The sequence below is a fragment of the Suncus etruscus genome, chromosome 14, assembly GCF_024139225.1.
Source record: "Suncus etruscus isolate mSunEtr1 chromosome 14, mSunEtr1.pri.cur, whole genome shotgun sequence".
Taxonomy (NCBI): domain Eukaryota; kingdom Metazoa; phylum Chordata; class Mammalia; order Eulipotyphla; family Soricidae; genus Suncus; species Suncus etruscus.
Genome location: NC_064861.1, coordinates 88086256 through 88108071, shown reverse-complemented (window position 1 = coordinate 88108071; position 21816 = coordinate 88086256). Strand labels below are relative to the sequence as shown.

Genomic DNA, 21816 nt, shown 5'->3' with positions numbered 1-21816 from the left:
CACCACCGGATGTGTCCCCAAACCCCAATAAAGAACCATTTCCCCCATCACAGAATCACTGAATGTTGCCCTATCAGCAATCTCTACTTTAGAACTCAAGTCATTTTTTCTTTGTTGGTTTTGGTTTCCGGGCTACCCCTCGATGCTCAGGCAGGGGTTACTCCTAGCTTTGCACTCTAGGCTAACTCATGATGGGTTTAGGGAACCATATGACTTTTGGGGTTTTTTGGAGGGGTCACACCGAGAGGTTTTCAGGGATTACTCCTGGCTCTGCGCTCAGAAATCTCTCCTGGCAGCCTGGGGGTGGGAGTGGGGGGAATCATATGGAATGCCAAGAATCCAACCTGGGTCTGTACCTGCTTGGCTGCTTGCAAAGCAAATGCCCTACTGCTGTGCTATCTCTCCGGGCCCCTTGGGGGACCATATGGGATATCTGAGATGGAACTTGGGTCAGCCCTGTGCAAGCAAGCACCCTCCCCTATGGACCCCAGGGAACTGACGTATGTTAAGGGGTGAAAATAAAAAAGAGGGGCTGGAACGGTGGTGAAATATGAATATGAAATATGAAATATGACATATGTCAACGTTCATCTCGCAATGGTTAAAAATAAGGACACTTCCCGTCCTCTGCCACCCAGCCCTCCTCAGTCTGCCATTTCCCATCAGGGCACATTTTACTCCGAGCAAGTAAAAGGTCACCCCCCCACCCCCCAATCCCCAGGACTCTGAGCAGGAAAAGAAAAACTGGTCGGAGGAGCGGGAAAAGCCAGGTACACAGCGATGGCCACTGAGTCATCCAGCCCAGGGCCTCCCGTCCCGGGTACTGGCCGCTGGCCGCGCCCTGCAGAGGAAGTTGGGAGGATTTTCTGGTGCGGGCGGGGGAGGTGACGTGGGGGGGGTCGGGGAAGCACCCACTCATCTGCGGCTGACTCGCGAAACTCGGGGAGGAGCCCCCGGGGGCCACAAAACTGTCTTCACCCCGGGCCGAGCCAGGGAGCCGCCAGAGCCGCCGGGGGACATGGGCCGCGCGCTGCCACTGTCGCTGCCGTGCCTCCTGCTGCTGCTGCTCCACACCTGCATCCCAGGTAGGCTCTTGGGGGGCTGCGGGGCTGGGCCCCGGGGTGGGGGTCTTCGGGGTTCGGGGAGCGAAGGAAGGCGGCAGGCTCAAGCAGCCGCCGCCCAGAACGAACGGTCCGGTCTGGGTCACCGCTTTCCCCAGCGAGCTGCAGCAGAGCCCAGGAGGGAAGGTGCTGGGGCGGCCTCCCCAAGTTTTGTTGGGGTGCTTTTCGCTGCCGGGCGCTTTTTCGGGCGGAGTTCTTGCAAGGGAGAAAGACAGGAACGGAAGGTTGCATTGCCCGGCTCCGTATCTGTCTGTCCGTCCGTCCAGCTGTCCATATGCTTGTCTTTCCGTCCATCTGTTCATCTGCCTGTCTGTCCATCTGCCTGCCTGTCCATCTGCCTGTCTGCCCGTCTGTTTGTCCGTCCGTCCGTCTGTCCACCTGTCCGGTCGTCCATCTGTCCTCTATCTGTCCGTCCATCTGTCTCTCTGTCCATCTGTCTGTCCTCTATCTGTCCGTCCGTCTCTCTGTCCATCTGTCTATCCGTCTATCTGTCCGTCCGTCTGTCTGTCCATCTGTCTGTCCTCTGTCCGTCCATCTGTTCATCCATCTGTCTCTCTGTCCTCTGTCTATCCACCTGCCCGTCCGTCTGTTCGTCCATCTGTCTGTCCTGTGTCCGTCCATCTGTCCACCTGTCTGTCCACTGTCTGCCTGTCCGTCCGCCTGTCTGTCCATCTGTCAGTCCTGTCTGTCCCTCCCAGCACCCTCCCTCCACTCGGCCGGCTCAGCCCCATCCAGAGCCCGAGCGAGCGTCTCGGACCCGGGCTCCGGACCCTCCTGCACGACGGGTACCCCGGGGGAGCTTGGCCTCACCCGACCCCTTAACCAATGTGACTTTCTCCCCTTTCGATTCCCCGGGAACTTTCGGACGGGGGTGAAAGGAGAGGGAAGAAGAGAGAAGTGAGTCAGGGTGGGCTCGGCAGGGGACGGATGCCCGGGCCATGAATAAGCGAGCGGATGGGGAAGCGGCCGTCCGTCCGGGCCGCGGGGGGCCGAGAATGAGTAACGCGCCTGGATTTGAACGGGGCCAAGGCCACGGGGGCGGGGAGTGGTGGGCGGGGAAGTCATAGGGGCGTGGTCAAGGGGCGTGGCCACTGCTGTTCCGGAACCGCGGCCCAGCTAAAGGGGCACTGGGTGGGCGTGGTTGTGGGTTAGGGGCGGAGTTAGGGCGTGGCTATAGTTTGGGGCGGAGCTAACGTACTAGGAGGGAAAGTGACAGCTATTTGTTGGAGTGAGGTGTTGGGGGAATTATCTGGTGCGTTTTGGGGAGAGCCTAAGGGGATTAAAGAGCGGGACAGGAGGGGCTGGAGAGATAGTCAAGTGGCAAGGCGTTTTTGCCTTGCATGCAGCCGACCCGGGTTGGACCCGGGTTCGATTCCCAACATCCCCTATGGTCCCTCAAGCTTGCCAGAAGAGATTTCTGAGTGCAGAGCCAGGAGTAATTCCTGAGCATCGCTGGATATGACCAAAAAAGAAAAAAAAGCAAAAAAAAGGGTGGGGGGAGGCTGGAGAGGTAGCATGGAGGTAGGGCATTTGCCTTGCTGCAGAAGGACGGTGGTTTGAATCCCTGAATCCCATGTGGTCCCCCGAGCCTGCTAGGAGCGATTTCTGAGCATAGAGCCAAGGAGTGACCCCTGAGCGCTGCCGGTGTGACCCAAAAACCAAAAATCAGAGAGAGAAAAAAAGAAAAGAAAAAAGAGACAGGACAGGAGCGGAAAAGTTGCCCAGGGTGGAATGAGGGTGGAACAGAGATGGCCAGGAATAGGGTTTAGGCTAGAGTGGTTCTTGGAGGCATCATGAGAAGGCCTGACTAGCCCTGGGGCTGCCTTCAGGACTCAGCAGGGCCCGGGGCTAGATTGTCCAGGTTGCATGGGGAAGCGAATAGATGGGGTTGGTGCCACCTGAAGATTAGGTGAACTTTAGCCATCTGGAGCTTAGAGTTGGCACTCGGGGATCTGTGAGTTGAAGTGGGAACCTAAGCGCACGGGGCCTGTAGTCTCAGCTCTGGTATTGGGGGTCACAAGGGACTTCTGGTACCAGATTCTTTTTTGTTTTGTTTTGTTTTGTTTTTGGGCCACACCAGCTGATGTTCAGGGGTTACTCCTGGCTATGCGTTCAGAAATCGCTGCTGGCTTGGGGAATCATATGGGATGCCAGGGAATCAAACCGAGGTCCATCATAGCAAGGCAAACGCCATACTGCTTGCGCCACCTCTCCAGCCCCTGGTACCAGGTTCTTATTCCCTCTCCACTCTTTCCCCAGCCTCCTGGGGCCTGCAGTGCATGCAGTGTGAGAGGAATGGCCCCTGTCAGGTGGAGGAGTGTGCAGGTGCCCAGGATCTCTGCAGAACAACGATCATGAAAATATGGAAAGGTAAGCACCCTGGGCCAGGCTGCTGTGACCCCAGGATCTGCATCTCACCACTCATGGGGATGGGGATGCACAATACAAATGGGAGTCCGGATCCTGAGAGAGAACATAACAAATATAAGGCATTTATTTTGCCTTGCTCACTGCCAAACCAGGTACTAGCGTCAGCATCCCATGTGGTCCCCTGAGTACTGCCAAAAATGATTCCTGAGCATGAAGCCAGGAGTAAGCCCTGAGCATTGCCAGGTGTTTAAAGGTGGGGGAGGCAGAGAGATAGCACAGAGTGTAGGGTGTTTTCTCAGCAGGGAGCCGTATACCCCCACCCCAGTAGTCTGAAGAAGCAGTGCTGGTAGCTGGGAAGAGAGAAACCCTGAAGAACTTCAGACCTGTGTGTCCAGTCACATGTGTGATTGTAATTGTGGCAGTTTGTTTGGAAAAAAAAAAATAGTCTGCTGAGGAGGGGAAGCAGGGTAGAATCTCATGGTGGAGGGGCTAGCAGGCTAGCACAGCGGGTAGGGAGTTTGCCATGTATGCAGCCAATCCTGGTTCCATCCTTGGTATCCCATATGGTCTCCTGAGCCTGCTAGGAATAATTTCTCAGCTCAGAGCCAGGAGTTACCCTTCAGTTCCATTGGGTGTGGCTCCAAAACAAAAAAACAAAAAACAGATCTCATGATGGAATGTTCTGCAATAGTTTCAATAAAGGATCAAAAGCTGCCAGCACTAAAGGGGCGAGGTCACAGAACACAAGAGAGGGAAAAAAAAAAATGGCCTGTTGTGGAAAATACTTTTGACACTAAATGTCAAATATGGGGGAGGGAGAAAAGGAAATGGCGTCATGCATACAAAGTGTCACAATTAATCAGTAGTTGCAAGGAGGAGGGGGACAAGCAGGAACCTTTAACTATTTTTTTTGGGGGGGGTCATACCCAGAAGCGCTCAGGGGTTACTTCTGGCTCTACACTCAGAAATCACTCCTGGCAGGCACGGGGAACCATATGGGATGCTGGGATTCGAACCACCGACCTTCTGCATGCAAGGCAAACACTCTTGTCTCCATGCTATCTCTCCGGCCCCAACCTTTAACTATCTTTTAAGATTAATTATTATTTTGGGGGACTGAAGGATAGTACAGTGTGAAAAGCAGCTGGGTGTGGCCTCCAAACAAGCAAAAGCTTTTTTTTTGTTTTTGGGTCACACACCGAGACGTTCAGGGGTTACTCTTGGCTCTGCGCTCAGAAATCACTTCTGGCAGGCTCAGGGGACCATATGGGATGCCAGGATTCGAACCACCGTTTGTCCTGGATCAGCTGCTTGCAAGGCAAACACCCTACCATTCTGCTATCTCTCAGGCCCACAAGCACTAACCTTTTATATTGTTTTAGTAGGGCAAACACATTGGATATGTGTACGGTGACTCCTGTCTGTGTCAAGGATCACTCCTGGTGGGGCTCACAGGATCCTTTGGGGTGCTGGGAATTGAATTCTGGTTAGCCACGAGCAAGACAAATGCTTTTACCCACTGTACTGTTTCTCCAGTTTCAATTATTAATTTTTAATAGGGCCCTTAGAGCTGTTTGGAGTTCATGCAGAGGCGAAGATGAGACTCAGGGTTTCCTGAGCTATAATCCCAAGCTTACTTTCTTTTATTCCCTAATATTTGAAACAAATACAGAAAAAATGCTAATACCTTTCAGATTTAGGTAATGGAAACAACATACTTATTATTATTATTATTATTATATATAATAATATTGAGCCCCACACATGCAAGACAAGCACTCGACTACTGAACTATATGTCCAACTCCAATATTTTTTGGTTTTGTTTTTGGACCACACTCAGTGGCGCTCAGGGTTACTCCTGGATCTCTGGCAGGCAAGGGGGACCATATGGGATGCTGGGTTTCAAACCACCGTTGGTTCTGGGTTTGCTGTTTGCAAGGCATTAAATGCCCTATGGCTGTACTATCTCTCAGCCCCAATTCCAATATTTTTGTTTATTTTATTTAATTTTTTCCAGTGTGTGTCTGTGGCATAGAGGATCACAGGTTACACACATGCAAGGCAGGCGCTTTGTCACTAAGTCACATCCTGGCCTATATCATTCATTTTTAGCGACTTAGGGGCACCCATAGGTCCAAGGGCTGCTCCCAGAAATTTGTATTTGGTAGGGGGAACGTACCTACTATCTCTGCATTCAGGAATCACTCCTAGAGAGACTTGGGGGAACCATATGAGGTGCCGAGGATCAAACCTGAGTTGGCTACTCATAGGGTGAGCACCCTCCTTATCCTGTACTATGGCTCTGGTTTCTCCAGGCAATTCTTGGCCAACTGGGGGTGTTGATGGTAGAACCCCAGGATGCAATATTGCCCAGCCCTTCATTCTAGGGGTGAACTGGGCCACCCAGTGTAGCCTGGGAGTCTTCTGCACTTATTGGCATGTCGTATCTGCTATTGTACCAGGGCTAGCAGCATTCTAGGCCTGGTTTCATTCTGTGAGATCTCTCCAGCCCAGTGGTGTTTATGGAAGACTCCAGGGATCATGGCATCACTAAGAGGGCATGACTTCCCAGGGTAGGGGTTTGGCCAGACCTAACTCTTAGAAGAAAGTTGGGATCCAAAGTTGGGAGAGGACCTAGCAAGAATCAGCCCAAGAATGAGTAACCTTGGGAGCCAGAGCGATGGTGCAGCAGCAAGGCGGTAAGACATTGCCTTCCTGGGGCCGGGCGGTGGCGCTAAAGGTAAGGTGCCTGCCTTGCCTGTGCTAGCCTTGGACGGACCGCAGTTCGAGCCCCCGGTGTCCCATATGGTCCCCCAAGCCAGGAGCAACTTCTGAGCACATAACCAGGAGTAACCCCTGAATGTTACCGGGTACGGCCCAAAAACCAAAAAAAAAAAAAAAAAAAAAGACACTGCCTTCCATGCCTGTGACTTAGGATGGACCACGGTTTGTTCCCTCGGCATCCCATATGGTCCCCCAAGCCAGAAGCAAAAATCTGAGCGCATAGCCAGGAGTAACCCCTGAGTGTCACCAGGTGTGGCCCAAAAATCCAAGGGAAGAAAAAAGTGGGCAATCTTCAGGTCTGGAGTGTCAAGGGTCTTAGAGAGAGAACAGTGGGGTAGGACTTGGCCTTGCCTATAACTGAGCCTGGTTTGATCCCTGGCACCACAGAGGGTATCCCCAAGCATAGAGCCAAGAAGAACCCTGAGCATTGGATATGATCCCCAAACTCCCCCCCAACAAAGACCAGGAACCTGTGATGTCAATTGGGCTTAGCTCTGACAGGACATGTTGCTTACAGGAGGGGAAGAGCATGAGGTGGAGGAGAGAGGATGCACCCACTCTGACAAGACCAACAAGACATTGAGCTACAGGACCGGCAGGCAAATTATCACCCTTACAGAGGTCGTATGCGGGTCCAACCTCTGCAACCGACCCAGTCCTGGTGAGTAAGAGGGGGGTCCTCTTCAGGCACCTTCAAACCATCCCTGACTCAACCTCATGGTCCTTCCATCCCCATTCTCCATCTCAATGCCTCAGCCACCACCAGCTCCGTCTTCCCCAGGGAAAATCCTACCTGCTTGCAAACATCTCCAGTCCCAACTCAACTCACCTCCAGTTCCATCCCCAGTTTCTGTGAACCCCTGCCAGCCAAACACACTCTAATTCAAAACCTTTTTCCTGGGCCCAAGCAATAGCACAGTGGTAGGGAGTTTGCTTGCACGTGGCCAACCCAACCTGGGTTTGATTCCCGGCATCCCATAAGGTCCCCCAAGCCTGCCAGGAGTGATTTCTGAGTGCAGAGCCAGGAGCAATCCCTGAACGTCACCTGGTGTGGCCCAAACTCTCTCTCTCTCCCTCTCTCTTCCTCCCTCTCTCTCTCCCCTTCTCTCTCTCTTCCTCTCTATCTCCCTCTCTCTCCTTCTCTCTCTGTCTCTCTCACTCTCTCTCTGTCTCTCTGTCTCTCTCTATCTCTATGTCTGTCTCTCTCTGTCTCTGTCTCTGTCTGTCTGTCTGTCTCTGTCTCCTTCTCTCTCCTTCTCTGTCTCTCTCACTCTCTCTCTGTCTCTCTGTCTCTCTCTATCTCTATGTCTGTCTCTCTCTGTCTCTGTCTCTGTCTGTCTGTCTGTCTGTCTCTGTCTCTGTCTCTGTCTGTCTGTCTGTCTCTGTCTCTGTCTCTGTCTCTGTCTGTCTCTCTCTCTCTCTCTCTCTCTCTCTCTCTCCCCTAACTTGGCCCTATATGCCTTGACGGGCCAAAGCCATGCCCACATCCGGCTGCTGACAAGGGAGAGATACTGTATCTTGCCAATGTTTGCCATTTAATTTTACCCTGGCACTGGAAAGGGCGCAGCCACAGATGCTAAGAGACCAAGAGCCATGACTACACTGGAGAGATCAGCGACTCTAGGTTCTTTATTTGGGGGGCTGGGTGGAGGCCTTCTAGGAAGTGCTCAGGAGCAGGGGGTTCAGTGGGAGCTAAGGGATACCTGAGATAACCTGGGCCTCCCTGATGTCTGCTTGGAGGCTCTGGGGCTACATCCTGACCTCAGATTTTCTCTCTGCCAGTGGAAGGGATTGAATTAGATGTTTGTTTTCAGGGAAGTGAGCCCAGAAAGGATTCCAGCCTCCTCTAAAGCTGTGCTTGAGGGGGAAACAGAAGTCTAAGTCGGGCTTTTCTAATTGAGATATTGTCTGTAATAGTTTAAGGTATCAGCCCAGGGAAAAGGAAGCCCAGTGTGGGGGGTCTGGAGCTCCCTGCTGGCTATTGGATCTCAGGGCCATGAGGGAGCCCGTGGCAAAGTTGGAATGAGGTTTGAAGGAGCTGGCAGCAGAGTTCAGTACTGAAGTATGGTTACTGCTGGGTCTCTCTATCAGCACCATCCTAATGCCCTCATGCCCTTACCCTGCTGCACCGACGGAAGAGCTGGGTAACCACATCCTGTGTCTCCTTGACACTGGGACACAGCCAGGGAGCAAGCCAGCATAGGACTCACAATTCCAGGGGTACAGGGACAGACCTCCTCAGACAGTACTGGCACAGACAGATCAGAGTCAGGACTGGGGAAACAGGTGGTGGGCTAGAGAGATGGAGCAGTGAGTGATTTTGTACATAGCTGACCTGACACTGGGTAGGAAGCCCTGAAAATGGCCAGAAGTGATCCCTGAGCACAAAGTCAGGAGTACTAAGTGCTGAGTACTTTCGGTGTGTCTCACCAGCTAACATCAGATGAGGAGTGAGATTCAGGTTGAGTGAAGAGGAGGGATCCTGGAGAAGACCCCTGTGTCAGGCCAGGGAGGTTTCCTGGAAGAAGTAACAGCTCAAACTCTCGGCCCGAGTGCCGTTCTCGGCCCTCCGTACAACATTTTTGTGGCCCTGCCCTAGAGGAATCTTTTTTTGTTTTCTTTTGTTTTAGTTTGGGTCACACACCCCCAATGTTCAAGGCTTACTACTGACTTTGCACTCAAGGATCACCCCGACTTTGCCTTCTGCGGCCCCCAGGTAAATTGAGTTTGAGACCCCTTAGCTGTTAAGGGAAGTGCATTAAGATCTACAGAATAAGGGCCGGTGAAGTGGCGCTAGAGGTAAGGTGTTTGCCTTGCAAGCGCTAGCCAAGGAAGGACCATGGTTCGATCCCCCGGCGTCCCATATGGTCCCCCCAAGCCAGGGGCAATTTCTGAGCACTTAGCCAGGAGTAACCCCTGAGTATCAAACAGATGTGGCCCAAAAACAAACAAACAAAAAAGATCTACAGAATAACGTTATAATGAAAATAACAGGGTCCTAGGGATGCCAGCAATCAAACCTAGATCTATCCCAGGTTGGCTGTGTGCAAGGCAAGTGCCCTACCCTGCTGTACTATTGCTCTGGCCCCGAAAGACTTTTTTTTTTAAACAAAGGATATAACCATTACATTTTGCGGGGTCGTAGCGGTGTTGGTGGTGTGCTGTCCATATCTGGCATGCATAGGTTCTGGTTGTGCTTGGGGGGTTCTATGGGGTGCCATGGATCAATCCATGGCCAGCCTCTTGCAAGATAAGAACCATCCCCACGGTCCTATAGATCTGCCCCCCACCCTCAGATTTCTATCGCACAATTTAGACCTCAGAGTGGTAGATCCGAGAAGGCAGGTGAGAGGAGACCAACAGGGAAAAGGAAGGAAGTTGTCCAAACAGGAAAGGGGTGGGGGGTGGTAAATGAGTAGGGCAATCCTGCAGCTGTGTCCAGATGGGTAGACGCAACTATTACAGCTGTTTCCTCAAGTGGGTGATACTGCCCCCTGGGGGACACTGGAACCATGGCAGTTCTAGAAATAACCTAGGTGTACTATTGGGGAGCACTTTCTGTTTGTTTGCCTAAAGAAGATTTGGAGGTCATAAAAATAGCAGGTAGGACACTTGCCTTGCATGCAATAAACCTGGATTTGATCCCTGGTACCCCATATGGCCCCCCAAGCATATTGGGAATAACCCTTGAGCTCAGAGAGAGGAATAAGCCCTGAATACTGTTAGGTGTGGGTAACCCCCCAAAAAAAGGTAAGGAAGGAAATTTGGAACCAAAGAAATAGTACAGCCTGTAGGGCATTTACCTAATCCAGGCTTAATCCGCAACCCATATGGACCCTCGAACCCCAATGAGTGATCCCTAAGCATAGAGTCAAGACTAATCTCTGAGCATACCCCGATGTGATCTTCCAAAAAGCCCATAAATAAAAAAAAAAAAAGGAAAAATATAAAGTAGGTTTTTGGAGAGCTCAGTAATGTTTTTGGAAAGGGGGAAGTTGGCCAGATATATTTGGGGCCCCCTGATGTAGCAGGTGGATGAGCAGGATTTAGCGATGGGTTTTATGGGGGGCCGAGGGAAGCCTTTAATTCCCCTCATAATGGAGTTACTTGAATTAAATGGCACCCCTTGCCAATGACAGCTATGACAAATGTTAAACAACTCATTGAGGTCACCAGGGAGATAGCTGAATGTTCGAATCTTGGAAACCAGAGAGCTTTTCTCCTTGAGTTTCTTGTTGGATTCACCATCCGTGGGGTGGAAACAACCCAGTCAGAAAGAGATCGTTGCTAGACGGGAAAACCGAGGCTGCCGGCTCTGTGAAGCCTGCCAGGATGTCTGGAAGTAGAGAGGTGACACCCTGTATTGGAGAGACCCACAGAACAGGGAGTCCCCAAATCTACAAACTTCCCTCAAGTTACTGGCAAGCAATAAGTGCACAGGACAGGAGATGCCAAGAAACACAGCAGAAATAGTAGCTAGGAGGTTCCAGCACTGGGCAGAGTTTCTTGTAAGACTGGGGTGTTTGAGGGTGCCAGGTTGGAAAGGCTGCAATCCCCCCACTTAAGCTTTCCTCTGAGACTACAGCTAGGAGCAAAGGGGAAAAAAAAAAAACCCACCTGCTCTGGAGATGCCTAAGTCCCACGTGAGATGGAAGAAAATCTCTCAGAGAAGATAACATCATTTAGAGCCTTTGGAAATTGTTCTGGGAAATATCAGTGATCTCGTCAAAACTTCCAAGAAATCCTGGAGAAAATGAGGAGGACCAATTGAGCAGAAACCCAAAGGGAAACAGAACAATAGAAATTGCCTCCCGAAGGAGTCAGAGGTTGAAATCAATACAGCTGGGAAAACAGAGGAAAGGGTGGGTTTGGGGCAGAGATTGGAAATGCATTTATTGTTTAGTTTGGAGCCCATTCAGAAGTGTTCAGGGTTTGCTCCTGGCTCTGTGCTCAGGGTACCATATGCAGAGCTGAGGATCAATCCTGGGACAAATTTATCCAGAGAAAATATTCTACCTGCTGTGCTATCTCTCTGAGCCCTGGAATGCATTTATTAGGGGGTCACATCCAGCAGCGCTCAGGGGTTACTCCTGGCTCTGCACTCAGAAATCGCTCCTGGCAGATTTGGGGGACCATATGGGATGCTGGGATTCAAACCACCATCAATCCTGGATCGGCTGTGTGCAAGGCAGTTACCCTACTGCTCTCCAGCCCCCTGCATTTTTTTAAGAGTCAAATAGGAGGGGTCATTGTGATAGCACAGGGGACAAACCTGGGTCACTGGACTGACCTGGGTTCAATCTTTAGCATCCCACATGTTCTCTGAGCCTGCTAGGAATAATTTGAGTGATTTCTGAGTGCAGAGCCAAGAGTAACCCCTGAATACTGCCGGGTATGGCTCAAAAACCAAATACAAAAAAAAAAAAAGAGCCAAACAGGAAATACAGAACAATGGATAAAATCAAGAGCTCAACAGGGCCAGTGATTTAGCTCGTGACTGAGTGTATGCCTTGTATGTATGAGACCTTGCACCCAGTCCTCCCGAAATCTTTTCCCCACTGCCACCCCCACCCCCACCGCCAAGAGCTCAGGGCCCAGAGATAAGTGACTCAAAGGGCTGGGCACATACTTTGCATGAATGAGACATGGATTTTATCCCTGACATCATGGAGTCTCCTGAGCAGTACCAGGAATGACCTCAAACATAGAACTGGGTATAGTCCCTAAGCACCCCAGACCTCCTCCCCCCAAAAAAAACCAAACCCACGAAAATCTCCACAAACACACCCACAGGGATCTCCACTTAGTGTGTATAACAGTGAATAGGAACAACAACAGCAAAGGATTAAAGAATTAGAAGACACGGAAGTATCCAGATTAATGCCTGACTATTCATAATTGGGGACTTGCCAGGATTTGTGGGGGTCCAGGATGGAGGCCCCACGTATGTGGAGTTAAGGAGAAGTAGATCTGATGAGAAGATGGACACCTACCCTCAGAGAAATCTGACAATACTCGGTGGGGGGGGGCCTCCAGGAGGTAGTGGGTGCACAGGTCTGGGCAGGCAAGGTTAGGTGCCAATGAAGCCACATCAGTGAGGGACATCTGCATGGGGAAGTGAGAATGTAAGACTAGAAAAGAGAGTCAGACAGCACGCAGGAAGCTTACCCACCTTTATTTTATTTTGTTTTATTTTGGGTGGGGGGTCATACCTGGCTCTGTGCTCAGAAATCACTCTTGGCAGGCTTGGGGGACCATATGGGATGGCGGAGATCCAACTTGGGTTGGCTGAGTGCAAGATAAATGCCCTACCCACTGTGCTATCACTCTGGCCCCTCAGCCACCTTTAGCAGAACCGTGTCACCAAGGATGTCGGGAGGGAAAAGAGGCCGAGGCTGTTTGGCTGAGTCCAATCCATGCCTTTCATTCCTTGGAGGCCCCAGGGAGCTGAAAGGCACTGTTGTCCTTTTTGTTCTTCTTCTTGGGTGGGGTGAGGCTTGGCTTCGCTTGGCTCCGATTTACCTAATGACAGTGGCTGTCTTGCCAGTTCAGCACCGTAGCAGAGATGGGTTCAGAGACTTGGCCTGTCTCCACCCAGAGATCCAGGGTCAGGGAGGGGAAGCGAGTGCCAGGCCTAGTGGATAGTCTGAGCCAAGGAATACTGGCTCTTTCCAGGGGGAAAATATGTAGCAGCTCCAGCTGGCAGAGATAGGAAGGTCTGTGTGAGAGGCAAAGTGATCACAGATCAATCAGGGAGGCTTTGATCTCTGAAATAAACAGGGCGTGAACCTGTGCACCCCATTAGAGATTGCCTGCAAACGTAACCTAGAAATAGAATAGAGCTGAAGCTATAGCATAGAGGGGTTGGGGAGTTGTCACACTCGGCAGTGCTCAGGGGTGACTCCTGACTCTGCGCTCAGAAATTGCTACTGGCAGACTCAGGATACAATTTGGGATGCCCCCATATGGTATCCATATGATAATCCATCATATGGGGTGCCGGGAAATTGAACCAGGGTCTGTCCTGGGTTGGCTGCATGCAAGGCAAAAGCCCTCCTGCTGTGCTATCACTCCAGCCCCCAAAAGGTTATTTTGCGGGGGGGTGGGGGGGGTGGGGGGTTGGGCCACTTGGTGATGCTCAGGGATTACTCCTGGCTATGCACTCAGAAATCGCTCCTGGCTTGGGGGACCATATGGGACAATGGGGGATCAAACCACAGTCTGTTCTTGGCTAGTGTGTGCAAGGTCTTATGCCCTGTGCCACTTCTCCGCCCCCCTCCCAAAGGTTCTTAATGTTTTGGGCTTCGTATAGTCCATGCTGGCTGGAATTCTAAAGATAGTTGGTTCTTTTGGAAGAGATTTGAGTAAAAGGTTGACAGGGTCAAGTCTGAGTATTAGTGATAGCCTTAGGACACTTTGGGGATGTTCCTCTGAGGAAGGCCAGGGAGGAAGTTGGTCTCGAAGGTCGGAAATGAACGGTGTGTGAGATTGGAAAGAAGGGAGGGGGTTCTCAAAAGATGAGGAAGAGATGGGAAGGGCTTATGATGGGCTGACGGAGGGGATAAGATGGAATCTAGGTGGAGGCGAGTCCCCAAAGGAGCTGGATCTTGGGGACTCTATCCATGGAATGTCACCTCTTCCTCGCAGACCGGCCAATCTTCTTTCCCCGAACACGATACTTGGAATGTTCCTCCTGTGCCTCATCAGACCTCAGCTGTGAGAGGGGCCGAGACCAGAGTCTACAGTGCCGGAGTCCAGAAGAAAAGTGTGTGGATATGGTGACCCATTGGGATCTGGAAGGTGAGACCCCATCTGCCAGTACATCTGACAACCCCAGTGTGTTTTGTTCTCTCTCTTAGACAGACAAGACAGACAGACACACCACACACTCCTAGTGTTAGGAGAGGCTCAGTGTCACTAGGACAAATCGATAGTTACCAGATACCAGATTTCTCTTTCTTTGGTTTTGTTTTTTTTTTTGTTTGTTTGTTTGTTTTTGGGTCACATTCAGGCAGTACTCAGGGTTACTCCAAGCTCTATGCTCAGAAATCGCTCCTGGCAACTCAGGGACCATTTGAGGTGCGAGATTCGAACCATCAACCTTCTGCATGAAAGGCAAATGTCTTACCTCCATGCTATCTCTCAGCCCCCAGTTTTCTCTTTTCTTACACAACATTGCCATTCTTCTCAAATTTGCCTTTATGAGGGCCCAGAGTAATAACACAGCGGATAGGATATTTGCCTTGCACGCAGCCGACGTGAGTTCAATCCCGGCATCCCATACTGTCTCCTGAGGAATGCTGGGTGTAGACCAAAAGTAAACAACAACAACAACAACAAAAATTGCATTATGGGGCTGGCGAGGTGGCGCTAGAGGTAAGGTGTCTGCCTTGCAAGCGCTAGCCAAGGAAGGACCGCAGTTTGATCCCCCCGAGTTCCATATGGTCCCCCCAAGCCAGGGGCAACTTCTGAGCGCTTAGCCAGGAGTAACCCCTGAGCATCAAACGGGTGTGGCTCGAAAAACCAAAAAAAAAACAAAAAAAAATTGCATTATGGGGGCCAGAGAGATTGCACAATAGTAGGGCGTTTGCCTTATATGCAGCAGATCCAGGACTGACGTTGGTTCAAATCCTGGCATCCCCATATGGTTCCCTGTGCCTGCCAGGAACAATTTCTAAGTGCAGAGCCAGGAATAATCCTTGAAGTGCTGTCAGGTGTGAACCCCAAAAACAACAACAAAAATTGCATGATGGTACAAATTGGCTGACAGAGCACTAGGCTTCCTATCCAAATCTAGGATAGTTGAAGGGAAAGAACAGGAAAAAGGGAAGAAAAAAAAAAGGAGCACCTTTCCTTCTTTTAAGAAAACTTTTTTTTCTGGAAGTCCTGTATGCTACATTGCTCTCCCTCTTGCCACATGAATGTGCCAAGGGAGGCTGAAAATCATGAGGAGATGCCTGGAGGCCCCAAAGAACGGAAGGGTTCTAGAATGAAAGAAGAGGCAGAGAGAGTGGACGCAGGAGAATGAATCCGCCACAGCCCTCATAATCTAACCTTGCCCCTCTGGTCTGTCTTTGAATCTAGTGCACCCGAGAGATGAGCAGCACATCCGTGGCTGTGGGGACCTGTCTGGCTGCCCAGGCCCCACTGGCTTCCATAACAACCACACCTTCCACTTCCTGCGCTGTTGCAACACCACCAATTGTAATGGGGGCCCAGGTAAGAGGCTTCTGGGACAAAAAAAAAAACTTTCTCTGAGAAGGGGGTAGGGGTGGAGGAGAAAGAGCTTAGGGGTGACCCCTGGTTCAGTGCTCTTGGTCGCCCTCAGCAGCTCTGGATGGAGATTGAACCCAGATCTCTTGCAAAGCTTGTGCTCAGTCAACAGAGCCATCTCTCCGGCCCATGTACTGAGGGGATCCCCTTAATGTTAATTATATTATGAAGGGGGTTAAGACTAGCCAACCCGGGGCCGGAGAGATAGCATGGAGGTAAGGCATTTGCCTTTCATGCAGGAGGTCATCGGTTCGAATCCCGGCGTCCCATATGGTCCCCCGTGCCTGCCAGGAGCAATTTCTGAGCGTGGAGCCAGGAATAACCCCTGAGCACTGCCGGGTGTGACCCAAAAACCACAAAAAAAAAAAAAAAAAAAAAAAGACTAGCCAACCCTCTGCATGGCCCGAGCTCGGTGCTATTCTCTGCGTCTTCCCATACCCCCATATCCACGGCCATCACCCTGGGCCAGGCAGCAATCATATTCGCACTGGTCTCCTTCTTGCTGCTCAACTGTCTGTGTCCAGCCCAGAAGCAAAAGTGATTTTTTTTTGAGGGGGGTGTACACCTGGTGGCTTTTAGGGTTTACTCCTAACTCTGTGTTCTCAGGGGTCCTGGCAGGGCTCAGGGGACCCTATACGATGCAGGGACTTGAACTCAGTTCAGCTGTGTGCAAGGCAAATATTCTATGTCTCTGGCCCAAGAGTGATTTTAGTTTTAATGTAAATCCAATCATGTCACTCTCGTACCTCAAGGGTTTGAATAGTTTTGAAAATAATTTTCTTTTTAGTGTTTGGACCAGACCTAGTGATGCTCATGGTTTACATCTGCTCTGCACTCAGGAATTACTCCTGGCAGTGCTTAAGGGACCATATGGGGTGCAGGGGATCGAACTGGGGTTGGCCATGGCAAGACAATCTCCTTAGCTGCTATACTTTGACTCCAGCCCCTGGTCTTTGTTTTTAAGGCTGGTCCTCAGGCCCTTTTCCCTTGACCCAGCCCTGCACTATAAGCTAGACTCACCTTTCTGTTTCTCTTTTTTCATCTGGTCAGTACTTTGAAATGCCCCAAATCCTTGGGGCCCCTAAGTACCACCGGATGTGGCTTCTCTATAAATAAATTTAATTCAGTCATAAATTATAAGTTCAGTGATCGTGGGCACAGTTTTCTTTTACTCAGTTCCTCCCCTAGTGCCTGATGACTAGACTTGATGAAGAGCTCAAAGTTGGAATTTTTTTCACTAGCCCTAAGAACCTGACAAAAATAATATATGTGGAGGAAAATATGGCCACCAGGGTGATCCATGGATTCTTCAACCCATGACTTGGGGTTCCAGAGAAAGGGGCAAAGAGGTCCCTGGGCTCATCATGGTTCTGATCTGTGTGTTTTGTCTTCTCCCAAGTCACTGAGCTCCAGAACCTGCCACCGAATGAAATCAAGTGCTACAGCTGCGAGGGTAACAGCAGCGATGGGTGCTCCCGGGAGCAGGCCAGCCTTATCACCTGCCGGGGACCCATGGACCAGTGTCTGGAAGCTTCTGGCACACATGGTAAGGCCCAGGGCAGGCAGGGAGAGGGGCTGTGGGCTATTGGGGAACTCACTTCCACAGAGGGGGCCTCATTCTGAAGCCGAGGAATGTCCTGAGGAGGGTATGAGCTGTCAGAAGTGAGTAGAACTTGCCCTGCAGCAAATTGACATTTTGGGCTATTCTGGTCATGGACCTTCTGAGAGGTGGGACTTCTGGTGATGTCCTGGGAAGGTTCTTTAAAAATCTTTAAGAATAGGGCCCAGAGAGATAGCACAGCAGCGTTTGCCTTGCAAGCAGCCGATCCAGGAGCAAAGGTGGTTGGTTCAAATCCCGGTGTCCCATATGGTCCCCTGTGCCTGCCAGGAGCTATTTCTGAGCAGATAGCCAGGAGTAACCCCTGAGCACTGCCGGGTGTGGCCCCAAAAAAAAATCTTTAAAAATAAAATAGGGACTGGGGCCCGGAGAGATAGCACAGCAGCGTTTGCCTTGCAAGCAGCCGATCCAGGACCAAAGGTGGTTGGTTCGAATCCCGGTGTCCCATATGGTCCCCCGTGCCTGCCAGGAGCTATTTCTGAGCAGACAGCCAGGAGTAACCCCTGAGCACTGCTGGGTGTGGCCCAAAAACCAAAAAATAAAATAAAATAAAATAAAATAGGGACTGGAGAGATAGCATGGAGGTAAGGCATTTACCTTTCATGCAGAAGGTCATCGGTTCGAATCCCAGCATCCCATATGGTCCCCCGTGCCTGCCAGGAGCAATTTCTGAGCATGGAGCCAGGAAAAACCCCTGAGCACTGCCGGGTGTGACCCAAAAACCACAAAATAAATTAATTAATTAATTAATTAAAATTAAATTAAAATCCCTCTTAAAGAAGATGGAGTGATGGCACAGCCATGAGGGCACTTGCCTTGCTCTCTACTGCTTGGGGTTCAATCCCAGCATCCCATAGGGTCCCCTGAACACTACCAGGAGTAATTCCTGGGTGCAGAGCCAGGAGTAACTAACTGCTGAGCATCGCTGGGTGTGTCCCCCAAACAAAACAAACAAATAAAAAAATCCTGCATTACATGCAAACATATTTGTGTTCTTGTGTTGGGGTCAGTGTGGAGGAAGCCTGCAGGCCTCTGCTGTCGTCAATTCTGGAAGCTATGTGCTTTATTAGTCTATGAGGCATAATCTCAGACCTGAACATAATTTTTGGTTTTGGGGGAGGTCACACATAGTACTCAAGGCTGACTCCTGGCTCTCTGTTCAGGGATCACAGATATTGGGGAGACCGTTTGGGATGTTGAGTATTCAACTTAGGGTCAAACGTGTGTAGGGCAAGCACTTTTCCTGCTGAACTATCAGGACCCTCATTATTTTTTATTTTTGTAAGGATCAGAGGGAGTTTGAGCCACATCCAGCTGTGCTCAGGGGTTATTCCTGATTCTGTGCTCAGGGATCACCCTGGTAGTACTCAGGAGACTGTATGAGGGATTGAACCCACATCAGCTACATGTGAGGCAAGAGTCCCAACTCCTGTATTATCTCTGCAATCCTTAAACATAACATTTTAATGGAAAGATGACTCTATTTGGAGCCTGGATAGATGGCTCAGAGCATTCTAGCAAAGTGGATTCCAGAAATCCTAGGTTTGATCCCCCAGCATTACATGATTCCCAAATACCACCCGGAAAAGTATTGCGTTACTACTGTGTGTGGTTCAAACACCAAAAAATATTTTAGCCAAGAAAAGAGTATATTTTCCAAAATGAAAAATCTAACAAGACTGACATTGTTCTACCATTTTGCAAATCTCTCTACTGTGTAGCTTAATAGAAGACAGTTCGTTGGTTCTTTTTATAACTGTTTCTGTTTTTTTGGTCTGTCGCAACATCATGTGTCATGCGAGTTCTGGAAATTTCCACTGTAGATTTAAGGGAGAAAAAATTCCAGGGCTGGAGTGATAAGCACAGTGGATAGAGTATTTGCCTTGCATGCTGCAGGCGTGAATTTGATCCATATGGTCCCCCGAGCCTGCCAGGAGTGATTTCTGAGCACTGAGCCAGGAGTGATCCCTGAGTGGTACTAGGTCTGGCCTCCAAAACAAAACAAAAACAGAAAAATGCTGTATGAGGGGTGAGCTTTTATCTTTTTGGGTTTTTAGGCCACACCCAGGGGGTGCTTTTGGCTTATTTCTGGCTCTGTGCTCAGGAATTACTCTTGGCAAGACTCAGGGCACTTTATGAAAGTTTATGAAAGGACTTTATGAAAGACTTTATGCTGGGGATCAAACACTGCTCAGCCACGTGCAAGGCAAGAGCTCTACCCATTCTGAATCTCTCTGGCCCCTGGTTTTAGCATTAGCTGAATATTAGTGTTGACTTTGCAGATTCCCTGGAAGGGACTCAAGGACTCCAGAGGTCCCTGGATCACACTCAGGACAGTCACTTTCTCCTAGTGACACCTCCTATAAGGTGGCAGGTCACTAGAGCAAGCATTTTAGGCCTGGACCAGAGAGTGTGAAGTTTCATGGTGTCTTCTCTCCCTTCAGAGCTGGGGACGCCAAACTACACGGTCAGAGGGTGTGCGACCTCCTCATGGTGCCAAGGCTCCCACGTAGCTGAAGTCTTCAGCCTGACTCATGTCAATGTCTCTTGCTGTACGGGCAACGCCTGCAACAACTTAGCCTGGGACATCCAGCCCCGCACTGGGGGGACCCCTCGGTTTACTTCCTGCCACCTCAGCCTTGCTGTCACCCTGCTTGTGATTGTGTTCCTGTGGGGAGACACTCCCTTACGGACCTGAGCCCCTCAGCCACCTGCCCTGGCTGGACCCAGAGGACCCTTCTGCTCTTCCCTCTCCTGCAGTAGCAGAGCTTGCTGTGTGACCTCAAGCCAGTGTGCTACTGTCTCTGGACTTCCGTTATCAAAACCATCACTTTGCCAAGTTTGAGAATCAGAAAGCCAGGAGAACGGTTGCAGGCAGGCAGGAGAGCCTTTATTATTGTTGCTGCTGTCGCTGTTGTTATTATTAATTAATATTTGTATTATTTAATATTTTATACATAATTAAAGGTTTTTTTATATCAGGAAACTGTCCCTTCTTCACGGCATCTGTTTGGGTTTAAGGGGTTGGTTTTGGGGTTTTTTTGTATGTGTGTCTTTTGCCTTTGGGTCACATCCGGCTATGCTCAGGGCTTCCTGGTGGTGCTCAAGGGACCGTATGGGGTTCTGGAAATTGATCCTAGGTTGGCCATGTCCTGTCTGCTCTTTCAGGTCCCTCTACATAGATTTTTCTTTTCTTTTTTGGTTTTGGACAGACCAGGCAGCACTCAGAGGTTACTCCTGGCTCTGCACTCAGAAGTTACTCCTGGGACCGGGCGGTGGCGCTAGAGGTAAGGTGCCTGCCTTGCCTGCACTAGCCTTGGACGGACCGCGGTTCGATCCCCCGGCATCCCATATGGTCCCCCAAGCCAGGAGCAACTTCTGAGCGCATAGCCAGGAGTAACCCCTGAGCGTTACCGGGTGTGGCCCAAAAAAACCAAAAAAAAAAAAAAAAAAAGAAGTTACAGGCTTGGGGGACTATATGGGATGCTGGGGGTCGAACCCAGGTCAGCCGGATGCAAGGCAAGTGCCCTGCCCACTCTTCTCCCTCTCTCTGACCCTCTGCATCGATTTCTGAATTCTAGTTGCAATCTTACAACTCACTCATTCAAACACTTCATTCCCATTGCTTCTCCCTAACCCCAGATGTCAAGGTGACTGTTGTACTCAGGAGATGTGTGTGCACTTCCTCTGGGGTTCTGAGATAGGCGCTATAGTGATCCTCAAATTCAGCCAGAATGCCTTGATGCACTGCACTGTGGTGACAAGGTGACTACAACACAGACAGGACTACATTGGTTCTGATGCTTTGGGGACAGAAGACAGAGGCGAGGCTTGGTTTCCCAAAGTAGCCTAGGACCAGCTAAGAAAGGAAACATCTGTCTGTCATGTGAATGGCACTTGGAGCATGGTCATGAAAGACTCTTATCGCAATCGTTGGTTGAGGCAATATGTGGAGACAAAAATTACATTTCCTGGGCCCAGAAGGATAGCACAGTAGATAGGGCTCTTGCTTTAAACGCCGCTGACCTGCATTCAATCCCTGAACCCCATATGGTCCCCAGAGCCCCACCAGGAGTGATCCCTAAATGAGTAAACCCCAAACCCTGCTGAGTGTGGCCCCAAACCCCCCAAATAACATTCCCCTCAGGCCCTTTGACAAATGAAGGAAAAAAGAGAAAATATTCCATAATATTTAGGGGCAGGCAAGGCTTGGGCCTTCTCAGAGATCTCCTTATACAATCTCTATTGTAGGCAAGAATTTTATCTACTATGATAGCCTCCAGGAGAGCTCAGAGTCTCGGACTACATTTCCCAGGAGGCCTTAAGGCAGCAACTGAGGCCACAACTATCTCTGGGGAGACCCCATGGTAGAGGTCAGATACCAGGGCTAACATCTCTCGAGAAGCGATCCTCAGTTCTCCAGGCTGGAGACAGATTTCTCCTGGAGTTCTACACCAGGGCTAGGGATCAGTTCTTCCTCCTCAACTGGCTCTCTAGTTCTGGTTCAGGGATCCTGGTGGCAGGAAATAAAATCTATTTACGCTGACTTAAGCAAAAGCGACAGCATTATTGGGAGTTTAGAGTCTAAGCAAGAACTAGGACTCTGGGCCTCACCAGGGACAGGAAACAGAATTGAAAAGCTCCATAA

General features: G+C 50.3%; 1 protein-coding gene across 1 annotated transcript; it reads left to right on the top strand.

Moving 5' to 3' along the window:
• The first annotated feature begins 1018 nt into the window (after positions 1 to 1018).
• Positions 1019 to 19998, top strand: PLAUR (plasminogen activator, urokinase receptor). The gene is made up of 7 exons (XM_049787299.1): positions 1019 to 1085; positions 3381 to 3491; positions 6795 to 6938; positions 13925 to 14095; positions 15362 to 15496; positions 16950 to 17096; positions 19613 to 19998. The coding sequence occupies exons 1-7, from the start codon at positions 1019 to 1021 to the stop codon at positions 19864 to 19866; spliced, it is 1029 nt and encodes a 342-aa protein (XP_049643256.1). The 3' UTR covers positions 19867 to 19998.
• Positions 19999 to 21816: the final 1818 nt, after the last annotated feature.